The 15,842-nt window shown below is 39.0% G+C and overlaps 1 protein-coding gene across 1 annotated transcript in view; it reads left to right on the forward strand.

The window, feature by feature from the left end:
• Nep3 (M13 family metallopeptidase neprilysin 3) overlaps positions 1-15,842 on the forward strand; it is a 50,045-nt gene that overhangs the window by 28,659 nt on the left and 5,544 nt on the right. Inside the window, exons 8-11 of the mRNA XM_028307539.1 lie at positions 9,066-9,229; positions 10,311-10,493; positions 11,378-11,539; positions 14,658-14,847. Of these exons, the coding sequence (XP_028163340.1) occupies positions 9,066-9,229; positions 10,311-10,493; positions 11,378-11,539; positions 14,658-14,847 (699 nt within the window). The remainder of the gene's footprint in view (positions 1-9,065; positions 9,230-10,310; positions 10,494-11,377; positions 11,540-14,657; positions 14,848-15,842) is intronic.

Raw genomic sequence — 15,842 nt, forward strand, 5'->3', positions numbered from 1 at the left:
GAGATTTGTCAATTTTTGGATCGCTTTTATGTACTAATTCAATCAAGACTAAAATCTCAAAACTTGATACAAACTTGAGCTCAAGATTCCATTTGACTAAATTTCAGTATTACCAGTTATACTTTGAATCAGTCCTGAATGAAGATTGATACTCGAGTATCATTTGATAATACTGACCTTACTGTGCTCTACCTGCTTTATGGAGACAGGTCTGATCGATATATTGACCTGCGTACTACAAGCCTCTCGGGTCAAGGTCAAACTGAACTTGACCCTGAATCGGCTGTTGTTAGGAACTATTCCAATTACTAACAGTTTTGTTACTAACCTCTGTAAGATGATTTGTGTAACAATCAAACTAGTACATGCATTTTTATGCAAATTTATTTTATGTCTCCAACGGTGTTCTATACACCTATTTCATATGTAAATTCCTTGTTTGTCTTCAATGGGATATATCTTATTCAATTCGTAGTGATCTAGCNGAAACAAATAAGAAAATTATATCAGATTGTATGCTATTTAATAGAAAATGTATAATGTCATACAGGTATTACACTGGGCTCTGTCAGTTTACACTAGTAATTGGGACCTCATGTAATACCTGTATGACATTCAGATTTCACCATGGTTTTCGTAGTTTTCATACGTATTTCCACAATCAGTGATACTCAGATAATAAAACAGTTCAAATCCCAAAACGAATAATAACAAAGGCTTATAGAAATAGTTTATATTTTAGTAAAAAATTCATTATTACTAACCACTTGTTCCCGGTCGCGGCGCCGTCGCTAGTTCAATCTATATATATAAAAATGAAACCCGTTTCGCGTTGTCACGGCATCACGTGTGAACGGCTGAACCGATTTCGATAATTTTTTTTTTAAAATGTTTGTGGAAGTCCAAGGATGGTTCTTACGGAAAAAAATATAAAGAAAATCTCTACGCTAAGGCGGTACGAAGTTCGCCGGGTCAGCTATTAAAGATAAAAAAATTTAAATGTCACTTCACTAGCCAATCACAGCTAAGAATGATGGACAGATGCACCATCTAACTAACTAACGTAAAAGTTCTGGTAAATTTCAACAGATAGCGTTGATTTATATTTTTTTGTTTTATGTAATAAATATATGACGCCAGGCCCCAGGAGGTTAGACACTGGATGGATTTTAATTATAAACTCAACTGTAAGTATGAGTGGAAATATCCTTCCTCATTGGGTTTTTTTAGATTACCAGTCGAGGAAAAGCTCATAATATCTACGTAAGTGGTTTCAGACAGTATGTGACATCCATAACAATTATGCGGAAAATATAGCGAATCTCTTGTGCGAAGTCATTCCATTTAAACCTGAAGGTCAAAACTCGAGGATTTTCTTTAAGATTAAAATAATATCGCGTTTATCTTAAATACCGTAGTAAGTATTAGGTATGTTGTGAATATTAAACTTGCTCTCAGTCTCAGTGCGCCATAAGAATACCCATAAAATGTAGATGTCTGCGCCATAAGAATACCCATAAAATGTAGTAAAATGTGTCTTATACAGATGATTGATACTCGTACAGATGGACTGACTGAAGATGGTATACATAATTACCGATATCTATAAAAGCGAAAGGTCACTGATTGACTCACTTACTCATGAGTACAAGTGCGAGTCTCATGGGGGTTCCTTCTAGTACGTAGGTGATGACTAAGACGGGATTTTTCAAAATTCAACCCCTAAGGGGGTAATTACGGGATCCACGCGGAAGAAGTCGCGGGCGGCCGCTAGTTTATTATAAATGTCTACAATACTCAATTAGTATGGAAAGAAATCAGTCTTTGTTAGAGTAGGAAAAAGTAATTAATCAGGTTTCTCCTTTCAAGGTTTTGTTATTTTCCATTGTTGAGATATTTAACTAAGTAATGATTAAATGCATGTTATTGGTATATATTTTTTATCAAAACCAATGAAGAAACTACAGAATGATTTGAATTTTGAATGATGAAATTATCTTTTGTTAGCAAAGTTAAACAACATAAAAAACTGATCTGCAAAATAATCTGCAACGAAATTAATCAGAAGAACATAGGAGTTAGAAGAAGGTTCGACTTCTCTCCAGTGCAAAGCGGAGTGTACGTAAACTATGGAGTAGTGTACAATAAAGGGTATTCTCTATCTTCCAGAATCACCAGTCTGCCTGTCCAGTTCTTGCATCTACACCGCCAGCGAGGTCATCAGGGCGCTGGACACCAGTAAGGATCCTTGCAACGACTTCTATGAGTTCGCGTGTGGAGGCTGGATCAGGAACAACCCCATCCCTGAGGGGAAGTCCAGTTGGGGGATCTTCAGCAAGATTGAGCTGCAGAATCAGCTGATCATACGATATGCTCTTGGTGAGTAGGTACCTATTCTACTATGCTAGTAGTAAAGGCCCGGTTTCCGAATAATATTTTAGTAGATGTATGTACACGCTCAAACGGGAATGGGAATATCACTAAACCTACTTCATTTATAACTCAAATATTGATAGGTTTGGTAAAACAATATTTCTGGCCGATTGGAGCTTACGGGAGATGACCAAATTAATGTAGCAAGCAAAAGTGCGCCGGCGATATCGCAGAACTCATGAAAGTTTTAGTAAACGATTTCTCAAATGAAGATCACGTCTCAGAAAATGTTCTGTAGGGCCCAGAACAGATGGTGAAACGCAACTGCAACGAAACTGCAACTTTCTGATGATTGAATGAAACTGAAACTGAAAGTTTCAAACTGGTCGCGTCATGTGTGGTTTCTCAACGGACTATATGGCAGAAACTTAGATGCAACTCAAAAGTAACTAGCAGTTGCAGTTTAGTTGCAGTTGCGTTTCACCATCTGTTCTGGGCCTAAGGCGTCCTTTGCTCGATGGACCAATTCTATCGTCCATAGTCATGCTCATTGTAGACTTAACTCTAGAATGAAACTGCCAATGACTGATGTGATATGGTAACGTGAACACAACCTTGACAAGACTTTACTACCTTTGCATAGAGATTCAAATTATTTCTCTCCATCGAGTTTTCCTCATTTTCTGCCACATTAATTTCCTCGTTGAACTTTCTCCACGAGGCGTCTCGATTCTGGTCACAGTGTGTACTTCTTTGTAGTAGCTTTTCTTTGTTAGAAAAACAGCACTCTGTAACTGTTAGAAAATCCTTTTTCGTTTGCGCACTTACTTTATGAAGGAAAACTTTAGTTTTTCCTATATAAACATCTATGGTGGAAGGTAAGATTTAACTTGATTATTACCCTGGAAAAGTGTTTCAATGCCAACTACCGGAGAGATAAAGCAATTTTTGGTTCTCGTTTGTATCGATTCAAACCTGAACTCAAGATTCGAGCTCATTAAATTTCAGCATTCCAGTATAGTTACTTTGAATCAGCCCTGAATAAAGATTGATACTCGAGTATCATTTGATAATACTGACCTTACTGTTCTCTACCTGCTTTATGGAGACAGGTCTGATCGATATATTGACCTGCGTACTACAAGCCTCTCGGGTCAAGGTCAATCTGAACTTGACCATGAATCGGCAGTTGTTGGGAACTATTCCAATTACTAACAGTTTTGTTACTAACCTCTGTAAGATGATTTGTGTAACAATCAAACTAGTACATGCATTTTTATGCAAATTTATTTTATGTCTCCAACGGTGTTCTATGCACCTATTTCATATGTAAATTCCTTGTTTGTCTTCAATGGGATATACCTTATTCAATTCGTAGTGATCTAGCTAGATTCTAGTCTTTTCTTCTTATACTGTGTTTAGTTATTTATGATGAGATGTAGCGTAGTTCTTCAACTATTATTTACTAGGTACCTACTATTATTTGTTTATCTTTACGAATGTGTAACTCCAAGGATATAAAGAGTTTTTTATTATTTAATTTTATTCATTGAAAAATGACAGCTACGACTTGTAGCAAAAACAAAAGACATTGATTGCTGTTGTTACTTGCCTTTTTATTTATTGCATTTTGTTTAGCGAGTTGAAACAGTCTTTCGCGTTTTCCTCCTAAATACTGGCCAATAGGAACTGTTGCAGAAATTATCGCCTCTCAAAAAATATAAGCAAACATACGTGAACGCCTATCATACCTTATAAAGAGGTTAGCTATTTACATGTACTCTAAAACTATTATTGAGATGTACTGTCGTCAAAAATGTAATATTTATCTTCTTTTCTCTTTTTTTTTGCTTTGGGCGGTTTCTTCATAAGGCCAGTACGTGTCAAAGTACAGTGAAATTACCTTATTTTTCTTTTTCCTGGTATTTTCTAAAGATATTTGATGCATTGTAAAGTAGGAGATGATGTAGCGGGGATCGCTTCTCGTGAGATTCAGTATGTACTTTGTGATACTTTACTGAGACCTTACGCACGCAGAGTTCTTGGGATTCTATCAATAATGGGGATGACAAATTACTGTTTCTGTACCTATTTTATTATTGTACATACTTTATTATGCATACTTTATTGTACATACTTTATTCATTTCAGTATGTTGCCAAGAGCAATCTCTTCTATGGAAGCTTCTTAGGTTCCTTTTGACATGGTCTTTCCTTATGTACAGCTAAATGTGCTAGTTTCTTTTTCGTGAAGTGGAACCAGTTTTAAAATATTTTTTTAGCTGACCCTACCTATTGTTATCACTTTTTCGGGTCTGTATAATATTCGCTTCGCAAGCATTATATCAAATTAGAGTCCCATTGCGAATTCACAAGTCATCGTTGTGCGTGCAAATATGCCGTTTGGTTAGATCCCCTCTTTTGGACATTATTGTTTGTACACATTTTATACGAAATGCAAATACTGAAACTACGTTATTGTTTTGTTAGATTCAGCTGGTTTTTCCTGAAATTAAAGACGTTATTCGATGTAAATTGTACACTTTTAAAAAGAAATACCGGGAACACATTTTTAACGAACAAATACTGGAGTAGGTTACTTGTATGCTTACCTAAAGGTTTCAGACGATCAAGCACGGAAGTGGGCAAGACGATCGAGACTGCTGTAGCCTGACATCACTACTTGAAAATTGAATTTTTTTCTCTCCGGACATACTATTTGTAACACCATTATAACACCATATTAAATACTTGTTTCATGATTATTATTTTATTTCTAATGACATCATAACTATATATTTGACACTAATTGAAATTAAATTATATGTTTAGACGACCAATACTGCTGGAATTAATTTACTTTTTATTTTTTTTATTTTTTGGTTGTAGGTGCGCGTGTAACGCNGCTATGGGCGGTTTCTTCATAATTATGGCCAGTACGTGTCAAAGTTAATTACCTTATTTTTCTTTTTCCTTAGTATTTTCTAACGATATTGATGCATTCTTAAGTAGGAGATGATATAGCGGGGATCGCTTCTCTTGAGATTCAGTATGTGATACTTTACTGAGACCTCACGCACACAGAGTTCTTGGGATTCTATCAATAATGGGGATGACAAATTAAACTGTTTCTGTACCTACTTTATGTTTATTCATTTCAGTATGTTGCCAAAAGCAATCTCTTATAATGGAAGCTTTATAGGTTCCTTTGACATGGTCCTTTCTTCATCATCATCATCATCTCAGCCATAGGACGTCCACTGCTGAACATAGGCCTCCCCCAATGTTTTCCATGCTACCCGGTTGGTAGCGGCCTGCGTCCAGCACTTTTCTGCTACCTTTATGATGTCGTCGGTCCACCTTGTGGTACTAAATGTGCTAGTTTCTTTTTCGAAAAGTGGAACCAGTTTTAAATATTATTTTATGCTGACCCTACCTATTGTTATCACTTTTTTGGGTCTGTATAATATTCGCTTCGCAAGCATTAGGTAGGTATATCAAATTAGAGTCCCATTGCGAATTCACAAGTCATCGTTGTGCGTGCAAATATGCCGTTTGGTTAGACACCCTCTTTTGGCCATTATTGTTTGTACACATTTTATACGAAATGCAAATACTGAAACTACGTTATTGTTTTGTTAGATTCAGCTGGTTTTTCCTGAAATTAAAGACGTTATTCGATGTAAAATATTTTGTTTCAAGTTCAGTTGAAATGCTCATCAGTAAATTAGCAAAATTAACGTTGTTTATTAAAACTAATAAGCAGCCTGTGATACACAGATGCAATGAGGCTAGTGTCTAATGCGCAATTCGCTGTCTGGACAGCATGAAGAGTGTAGGTCAAATCCATTTCATCATCATCATCATTTCAGTCACAGGACGTCCATTGCTGAACATACGACTCCTCCAGTGATTTCCACATCGCCCGGTTGGTAGCAGCCTGCATCCAGCGCCTTCCTGCTACCTTTATGAGGTCGTCGGTATGCCTCTGGTAAATTAGAGAGGGCCGTACTCCTGCAGTAGAAGAAACTAAACGACCTGATGATGATGAAGCCATTTTATTATTCCAGAAAAGGTCAACACATCTGACGGAGGTGCAGAAGCTAAAGCCAGGATCTACTACGACGCCTGCATCGACACCAACGAGACAATCGAGAAGCTGGCAGAGAAGCCTTTGGTGAACGTCATCAAGAAATTGGGGGGATGGCATATCCTCCCAAACACCATGGTGAAGCAGCACAAGTGGGATCTGCAAACGCTGCTGCAGGACGTTCAGAATACGTAAGTCTATTAATCTTTTTAAGGCGTAGGACCGGTCATTATGGAAATCCTTGGGGGAGGCTTTTGTCCACAGGGATGTTTCCTGGGTATAAAAGTAAGAGTTTTAATTAGTCCGTCAGTTAGCCTATCAAAAATTACTCGATACGTATTTTTCACTTTTTAAAACTAATGAAAATGTAAAGAGATAAAGCGTGCCAAAGTTCTAAAGAAAAGGCCCGTGACGTCAGTAAGTAACGACGTCCGTAAAAGTGCAGCACTTGGTGATGTCGCGCGGAACTTCAACGCACTATAACTTTGTGATTAGGTATTTGTTTGATTAGGTACCTACGTGTCCAATTTTTTTTTAATTAAAATTGACGGACTAAAAAAATTTTTTTAGGAAACTAGCCTATTGAGATCTCCAGTCAATTTGGCATACTTTTTTTGAGCTGTCAAACCCGGTTCTCCCATAGATTTGTTAGGTTTAGTGCCTGAGGTATGGAAGAGGCACGGGAGGGTATTTTTGAGACGTCCAAGGTCAGTGAGACTTCAGAGTTGTATCCTTTGTTACGTCATAATATGTCAATGTCACCCCTCCCGTGCCTCTCCCTTACCTCAGGCACTGACTGAGTAAAGCGCTAGAACTAATATAGTTTGTTCCTATGGCTTTGTCCGTCTGAATTTCGGGCTATCACAAAAAGTCTTAATCGCGCACGTGTTCCCCTTAAAAATCTGGATAAAAACTATGCTGTTTTTTCCAGAGATTCAAACTTTAATCTTTATGAGTTACTAAGTAGTGATTAAAAAGTAACTTAATTATTTTATGATTTTAATAATTTCCAGTTACAACTTGGGCGGTCTTTTCAACTGGGCAGTAACAGAAGACGATCGGAATTCTTCGAAGCACGTCATAGTTGTAAGTTTTCCTTTCTCTCACTTCTTTTTAAAACTTTCTAACTTACACCCAAGGTTAACTATTTTGAAAATATTTGTTATCGATTTCTATTGATAATTATTTAAACTACTTAAACTACTCAAACTATTTAAACTAGTCTAAGTAACTCAGTTGGAAGAGCAGTCGCCGGCAAGCGAAAGGTCGAGGGTTCAATTCCCGCCTTAGGCAGTTCAATTTTTTCAAGTTATTTATAATTCTATTTCTAAGCCAAACAATCGATTATAAATTAATCGTTTTGTCATATCACTGATGAAACTTAACCTTCTTCCAGCTGGACCAAGGTGGTCTGAATCTGCCAACCCGCGACAACTACCTCAACAAAACAGCCCACAAGAAAGTCCTCGATGCTTACCTGGACTACATGACCCGGATATGCATTCTCCTTGGAGCTAACAAAACTGAAGCCAGAATCCAGATGAGCAGGGTCATCCAGTTTGAGACAGACCTGGCCAATATCACAACTCCTTCTGAAGACAGGAGAGATGAGGAGGGCCTGTATAATCCATTTACGATAAAGCAATGGCAAAAGGAGGCTCCATTTTTGAACTGGACCATGTTCTTCAATGATGCTTTTAAGCTGGTTGATAGAAATGTAAGTTGACGATGACGACAGCATATCAAACTTAACCCTTCAAACCCTGGTATTCGAGACACAATAGAAATCATTTGTAGGTACGCGGTCTTATGCCACCGCTTTGGGTTTGATGGGTTTAATACTTAACCGCTTGAGTCCCAGACGGCATTAATTAATGTCATAACAATTGATTATCTATTGTGTCTAGATTCGCGGGCCTTGAAGGATTAATGTGGTCACTTGTGCCATAGATGCTATTTCGCCATAAGTGTAGTCTGTATACCTATTGTCGAGACTGTACTTCGAAAGATTAAATGAAAATGGTATCAAATTAAATGTTTTTTTGCAGATATCTGACGATGAAAGAATAGTTGTCTACGCTCCTGATTATTTCAGGAATCTCTCGAAAGTTATAGAGAAATACAACCGGACAGACCATGACCAGAAGTAAGTAAAAATATTCCATCATTATTATCAACGTTGTCATCAGGCTATTTAGTTTAGCTTTTCTAATTTACTAAATAGAGAATTTGGTCTAAGACACTCCTCATGCTGGCCAGAAGGGTTGGGTAGACCCGATTTTCGCATATTTTTCCTTAAAGTTCATAGCAGACTTATCAACTCGGAAAGGGATCAACACCGTATCACCTTTCGCACCTGTCAATTGCGAGGCGAGGCATTTACGTTACGGCGCGGATAAGTGTACGTTGCAGTATGGAGTTTCATACAAAGAATACTGACTACCTCGAGTTGATACGGTTACGATCCCTTTTCGGGTTAATGAATGTGCGACGACCTCTAATCGCTCTTACGACATCCGCAGGAATAGTTATGGTCCTATTTTACTCTACCGGAACCATACCACTAAACTAATATTTACTATATTTAAGTTATTATATTTCAGGACGTTGACTAGTTACATGATGTGGCAAGTGTCGAGGTCACTCTCCACGTATTTGTCGAAGTCTTTCCGAGATGCGACGAAGATATTGAGAAAGGCTCTGTTTGGGTCAGAGGGGACGGAGGAATCTTGGAGATACTGCGTCACTGATACTAACAATGCTATAGGTATGTCTTTGTGTTTAATTCGTCTTAGTTTTAACATTATTGATTAAATTATTATAGGAAAATAACATGCTGGGCCTATGTGAGAGCCTTGCGCAACTCCGCGTAAATTACAACCACTACCGTTTAGTACTAAACAGAAATCAATGTTACTAAATTGTTGGGTTTAAGGTCTCATGAAACAATAAAAATAATAACTCAGATTTACTTTAGCTAATTTATTACATTGGAAAGCATTAAATAAGAGTTGTTTTATCAAACGTCTTGCCCTGGTTCTCTAAGGTATCCCTAATGATTTTCTGTACAAATGGCAATGCCGGATTTTGTATGGAAGGTGGCGTCTTTTTTTTCGCGCGGCCATCGACCAAACTTTGTTTTTTGATTACAAAATAGTGCAATAAACCAAACTTAGTAAGGCATGTATACCTCTAAACTCAGTCTGAACTGAGTTACGAGCATTAGAAGTTTGATGATTTTACATAGGTACTAGATTTGCTTTTTGCGCGCAAGTTTTGTAAGAAATTGCAACAAAATATTGCGCTATTTTTTATTGCGCTGATTCTACTTCATACTGATGTCTGGAGCCTTCAATGGATGGTATTGTTTGTTTACACATACAATGTCACTATTTTGTTGCAATTTCTTACAAAACTTGCGCGCAAAAAGCAAACCTAGTATGTAAAATCATCAAACTTCTAATACTCGTAACTCAGTTCAGACTGAGTTTAAAGGTTTACATGTCATAGTAAGTTTGGTTTATTACACTATTTTGTAATCAAAAAACAAGGTTTGGTCGATGGCCGCGCGAAAAAAAAAGACGCCAATTTCCGGCATTGTCTTTTGTGCGTTGATTGAGACCCAATGGCATGCAAATTGGTTCTACAATTACATTCTTCATTTAGAATTTCTGCTATACTTAGTTAGGTTTTCGGAAGGTTTAGGTTTTGGAAAACTAACTTAAGTACTTAACCTAAAAAATAAGCATTAGTCCATAGGTAAATGTGGAAAAATAGTCTTTATAATGTCACTTTCTTTAAATTAATATGTCGACATACTTACTACAGTAGAAAACATTTTTTTTCAGGTTTCGCAGTAGGAGCGATGTTTGTCCGCGAAGTATTCAAAGGCGAGGCGAAGACCCAAGGGGAGGGCATGATAAACAACATCAAAACGGCCTTCAAGGAAAACCTGAAGAACCTGGACTGGATGGACGTGGAGACCAGAGAAGCTGCTGAAACTAAGGCTGATGCGATTACTGATATGATTGGTAAGAAATTACTGCTATTGAATTGAGCATGGTTGAAGAACAGTTAAGGCACTAAACATTGTAGCGTTTACTGGTGATACTTATAGCAAGTAAGAATTTCCCTATTCCACTTTTGGAACTGAAAGGACTTGCTATTTTTAGTGTATAGTCTGCACACTCACTCCGACCGCCCGTCGCACAGTCGTGACAGCAATATAATTACGTGCGAGCGATAAGGATGGGTAGCTTGGGGTCAATGGACAAAATTCTACGTGCTCGCAGACCAGGCTTTAGTATCAGTATGTCCCTATCTTTTGAGTCACTACTACAGTCAGTGTCAGACTTTATAAAAAGCGTTTAGAAGACGTCTTACTTGGATCATAAAGGCAACAACAAAGCAGAGCTAAGCCTCTGCAAAAGTGACATCAATAAAGTGGCTAATATTATGTAACAATGAGTGTTGATCTTCCCTGGACATCAGTTATTGAACTTGCGTACATAATTATGAGGCTTCTCACTGCTGCAACTCCTGTATAGCCAGGATCTACCACCGCCAACAGATCCAACCAGTGAATGACGTCATCATCATCATTTCAGCCACAGGACGTCCACTGCTGAACATTAGGCCTCTTCCAATGACTTCCACAGCACACGGTTGGTAGCGGCCTGCATCCAGCGCCTTCCGCTTCGATGTGTGTTACCAGTTATGACATACGGCTGGGAAGCGTGGCCTCTCACTATCTCATAAAGAAGCTCAAAATTGCACAGCGTGCTATGGAAAGAGCTATGCTCGGTGTTTCTTTACGAGATCGAATCAGAAATGAAAAGATCCATAAACAAACTAAAGTGAATCATAGTACAACATCATTCTTAGTTTCAAAATACTCATCCTTTTATATCCACAGGGTTCCCGGACTACATTCTCCACAAAGACGAGCTGGACAAGCAATACGAGGGTCTGGAGGTGCACCCGAATGAGTACTTCGATAACAATATTGCGTTCAACGTGTTCAGTCTGAAGAACGACCTGAAGAAGCTGGATCAGCCGGTTAACAAGACTAAATGGGGTGGGTTTAGATGTTTCAGAATATCCCCAAAAATGATGATAGGTATATGTATTGAGACGAAGGTAGATTGCTAGGAACCCTAGTTCCGAGGGGTCTATTGCCCGTTTTCACCATCAATCCCAACTTTTTAAGTGACCCCCTATGAAAATATTAAACTCCTGTTATTTGTTACCATAGGGTTCACTTAAAAATTAGGGATTGATGGTGAAAATGGGCATATTATGTAAAGTGAAAATAAGATAATTCTTTGGATGCAATCGTAAACCCTACGATATTGAACTTCTGATTTTTGACTGCCATAGTGAAGTCTTTTGAGTAGTTTTGTTGTGAGGTTATTTTGATTACGGATGTTGTCTACTCACGGATATTGCCCGCGGCCGGCGTGACCGGAGGGAGCGACTACACTCACTATCGAAGTAATACCTGTCTTTACCTACCTTATATCAGACAAAATTATCAAATAATTATCTGTTGTGCTTCTGTTTTGTACATAAGTAAGTTATGTACAAAACAGAAGCACAACAGAAGTCTTCAAAATGCCAACGTAGCACAAACTTGCAAGGTTTTGCACGAGAAAATCTATAGCACAGAATACTTCGACTCATATTCCATGACATTTTGACACAAACTTCCTCTTTTAATAAACCTAAAGAAAAATAGCCTTTCATAGNACTCGTAACTCAGTTCAGACTGAGTTTAAAGGTTTACATGTCATAGTAAGTTTGGTTTATTACACTATTTTGTAATCAAAAAACAAGGTTTGGTCGATGGCCGCGCGAAAAAAAAAGACGCCAATTTCCGGCATTGTCTTTTGTGCGTTGATTGAGACCCAATGGCATGCAAATTGGTTCTACAATTACATTCTTCATTTAGAATTTCTGCTATACTTAGTTAGGTTTTCGGAAGGTTTAGGTTTTGGAAAACTAACTTACTTAACCTAAAAAATAAGCATTAGTCCATAGGTAAATGTGGAAAAATAGTCTTTATAATGTCACTTTCTTTAAATTAATATGTCGACATACTTACTACAGTAGAAAACATTTTTTTTCAGGTTTCGCAGTAGGAGCGATGTTTGTCCGCGAAGTATTCAAAGGCGAGGCGAAGACCCAAGGGGAGGGCATGATAAACAACATCAAAACAGCCTTCAAGGAGAACCTGAAGAACCTGGACTGGATGGACGTGGAGACCAGAGAAGCTGCTGAAACTAAGGCCGATGCGATTACTGATATGATTGGTAAGAAATTACTGCTATTGAATTGAGTCTGATTGAAAAACAGTTAATGCACTAAACATTGTAGCGTTTACTGGTGATTTATAGGAAGAAGAATGTCCATATTCCACTTTTGGAACTGAAAGGACTTGCTATGTTTAATGATTGAGCTTGTAGTATCAGTATATCCCTATCTTTTGAGTCACTACTATAGTCAGTGTCAGACTCTATAAAAAGCGTTTATAACGTCTTACTTGGATCATCAAGGCAACAAAAAAGCAGAGCTAAGCCTCTGCAAAAGTGACATCAATAAAGTGGCTTATCTTCTATATATATAAAAATGAAACCCGTTTCGCGTTGTCACGGCATCACGTGTGAACGGCTGAACCGATTTCGATAATTCTTTTTTTTAAATGTTTGTGGAAGTCCAAGGATGGTTCTTACGGAAAAAAATATTAAGAAAATCTCTACGCTAAGGCGGTACGAAGTTCGCCGGGTCAGCTAGTATCATATAATAATTCTACTAGATTTCTCTCACCTAATTCCGATTTCAACTCGTGTTGATCGTCCCTGGACATCAGTTATTGAACTTGCGTACATAATTATGAGGCTACTCACTGCTGCAACTCCTGTATAGCCAGGATCTACCACCACCAATAGATCCAACCAGTGAATGATGTCATCATCATCATTTCAGCCACAGGATATCCACTGCTGAACATAGGCCTCCCCCAATGACTTCCACATCGCACGCTTGGAAGCGGCCTGCATCCAACGCCTTTCCGCTTCGGTGTGTGTTACCAGTTATGACATACGGCTGGGAAGCGTGGCCTCTCACTATCTCATAAAGAAGCTCAAAATTGCACAGCGTGCTATGGAAAGAGCTATGCTCGGTGTTTCTTTACGAGATCGAATCAGAAATGAGGAGATCCATAAACAAACTAAAGTGAATCATAGTATAACATCATTCTTAGTTTCAAAATACTCATCCTTTTATATCCACAGGGTTCCCGGACTACATTCTCCACAAAGATGAGTTGGATAAGCAGTACGAGGGTCTGGAGGTGCACCCGAATGAGTACTTCGATAACAACATCGCGTTCAACGTGTTTAGTTTGAAGAACGACCTGAAGAAGCTGGATCAGCCGGTTAACAAGACTAAATGGGGTAGGTTTAGATCAGCGGTTTCCAAACTTATTTTGTCTACTGCCCACTTTGAGAATAAATTCTTTTTTAGCGCCCCCATTTTTGTAGTCAAGAGTCGAGTGCTCAGTCGGTGTCTAAGAGTCCTCCTAGTAGATGAAATCGCCTCCCAAGCCTCTACACAATGCCCCGATTTTTTCCGGGGTCTCTTACCGCCCCTTTAAGCCTGCAGCGCCCACAAGGGGGCGTTATCGCCCACTTTGGGAAAGACTGGTTTAGATACTCAATACGTTTATTGCTTAGAATATCCCCTAAAATGGTGATAGGTATATTGAGACGAAAATCGCGTGCGAGGAACCCTAGTTCCGAGGGGTCTGTGTAAAATGATAATAGGAGAATTCTTTGGATGCAAACGTGAACCCTACGATAGTGAACTTCTGATTTTTGTCTGCCATAGTGAAGTCTTTTGAGTAGTTGTTGTTGTGAGGTTATTTTGATTACGAATAACCTGTCTTTACCTATATCAGACAAAATTAGGCTACTTATGTGCAAAACAGAAGTCTTCAAAATGCCAACGTAGCACTAGCTTTCAGGGTTTTACACGAGAAAATCTATGGTACAGAGCACTTCGAGTCATATTCCATTGACATTTTGACAGAAGCTTCCTCTTTTAGTAAACCCAAAGAAAAGGGGGTTTTTCATAGGTGTTCATAGGTCAACTTAATATTGGTGTTTTGCTAACTTTTAACATCTGCTATCCATCAGGTATGACTCCATCAACTGTCAACGCCTACTACACGCCAACCAAGAATCAAATCGTGTTCCCTGCTGGCATCCTGCAGCTGCCTTTCTACGATGGAGACAATCCCAAGAGTGTGAACTATGGGGCTATGGGAGTGGTGATGGGACATGAGCTCACGCACGCCTTTGATGACCAGGGACGGGAGTATGATAGGTGAGTAAATATTACCTACTAATAATCCCGTTATGTGGTGTGGTGGCAGGCCCCCCACTAGGTGGACCGACGATCTGATGGAAGTCGCGGGAGGTGCCTGGATGCGGGCGGCGCATTACCGGTCATTGTGGAAATCCTTGCGGAGGCCTTTGTTCAGCAGTGGACATCGTTTGGCTGTAATAAAGAACGACGACGAATCTCCCTCGTGATAAGCTAAATATGCTTGTGTACAAAACACAATAGTCAAACGACGGCAACCCATGTTTCTGGCTTGGATCACGAATCGGCCGTCCGACACCTTCATCGTTCGACTATTTTCAAATTGTATTGTAGGTCTTAATAAGACGTCACTCCAGTAGTACTGTCCATCCATATTCCAGATTACATACAACTCTGCAAAATTGCAAATGGTCACAGAATAAGTAATAGTATACAGAAGGTTTACTCCCCAAGACGATTGACTGTAGGTAATTATCGGATGCACCGCGCGGAGTGAGCCAGGCCTGAAATGGTTAAAACACTGGAATATAGCTAGCTTGAACTTGGGCCTAAATTCAGTTTTATGGGTCCAGGATTAGAGAAGAATCCAGAATTACAAGTACAACATAATAATTGCTACCGCTGCAAGTGCTGCAACTTCTCATCATCATCATCCTAATTTAATTTTCAGCCATAGGACGTCCACTACTGAATATAGGCCTCGCCCAATGATTTCTATACTAGCCGGTTGGGAGCGGCCTGCATCCAGCGCTTTCCTGCTGCCTTTATGAGGTCGTTCATCCACCTTGTGGGTGGAGGTCTTACGCTGCGCTTTCCGGTACTACGTGACCTCCACTCCAGAACCTTGCTGCCCTATCGGCCCTCAGTTTTGCACTTCAGCTTGCTAATTATAGATGGAAAGAACGCTGACATCAGCGACTTTAGTTCGTGTCTATTTCATACCACTTGTCTAGTTACGACCTGAGCTACAACGAAGCAACTTTTTCATGCCAATC

The sequence above is a fragment of the Ostrinia furnacalis genome, unplaced genomic scaffold (assembly GCF_004193835.3).
Source record: "Ostrinia furnacalis isolate ACB-3 unplaced genomic scaffold, ASM419383v2 OfSCF2279, whole genome shotgun sequence".
NCBI classification, from domain to species: domain Eukaryota; kingdom Metazoa; phylum Arthropoda; class Insecta; order Lepidoptera; family Crambidae; genus Ostrinia; species Ostrinia furnacalis.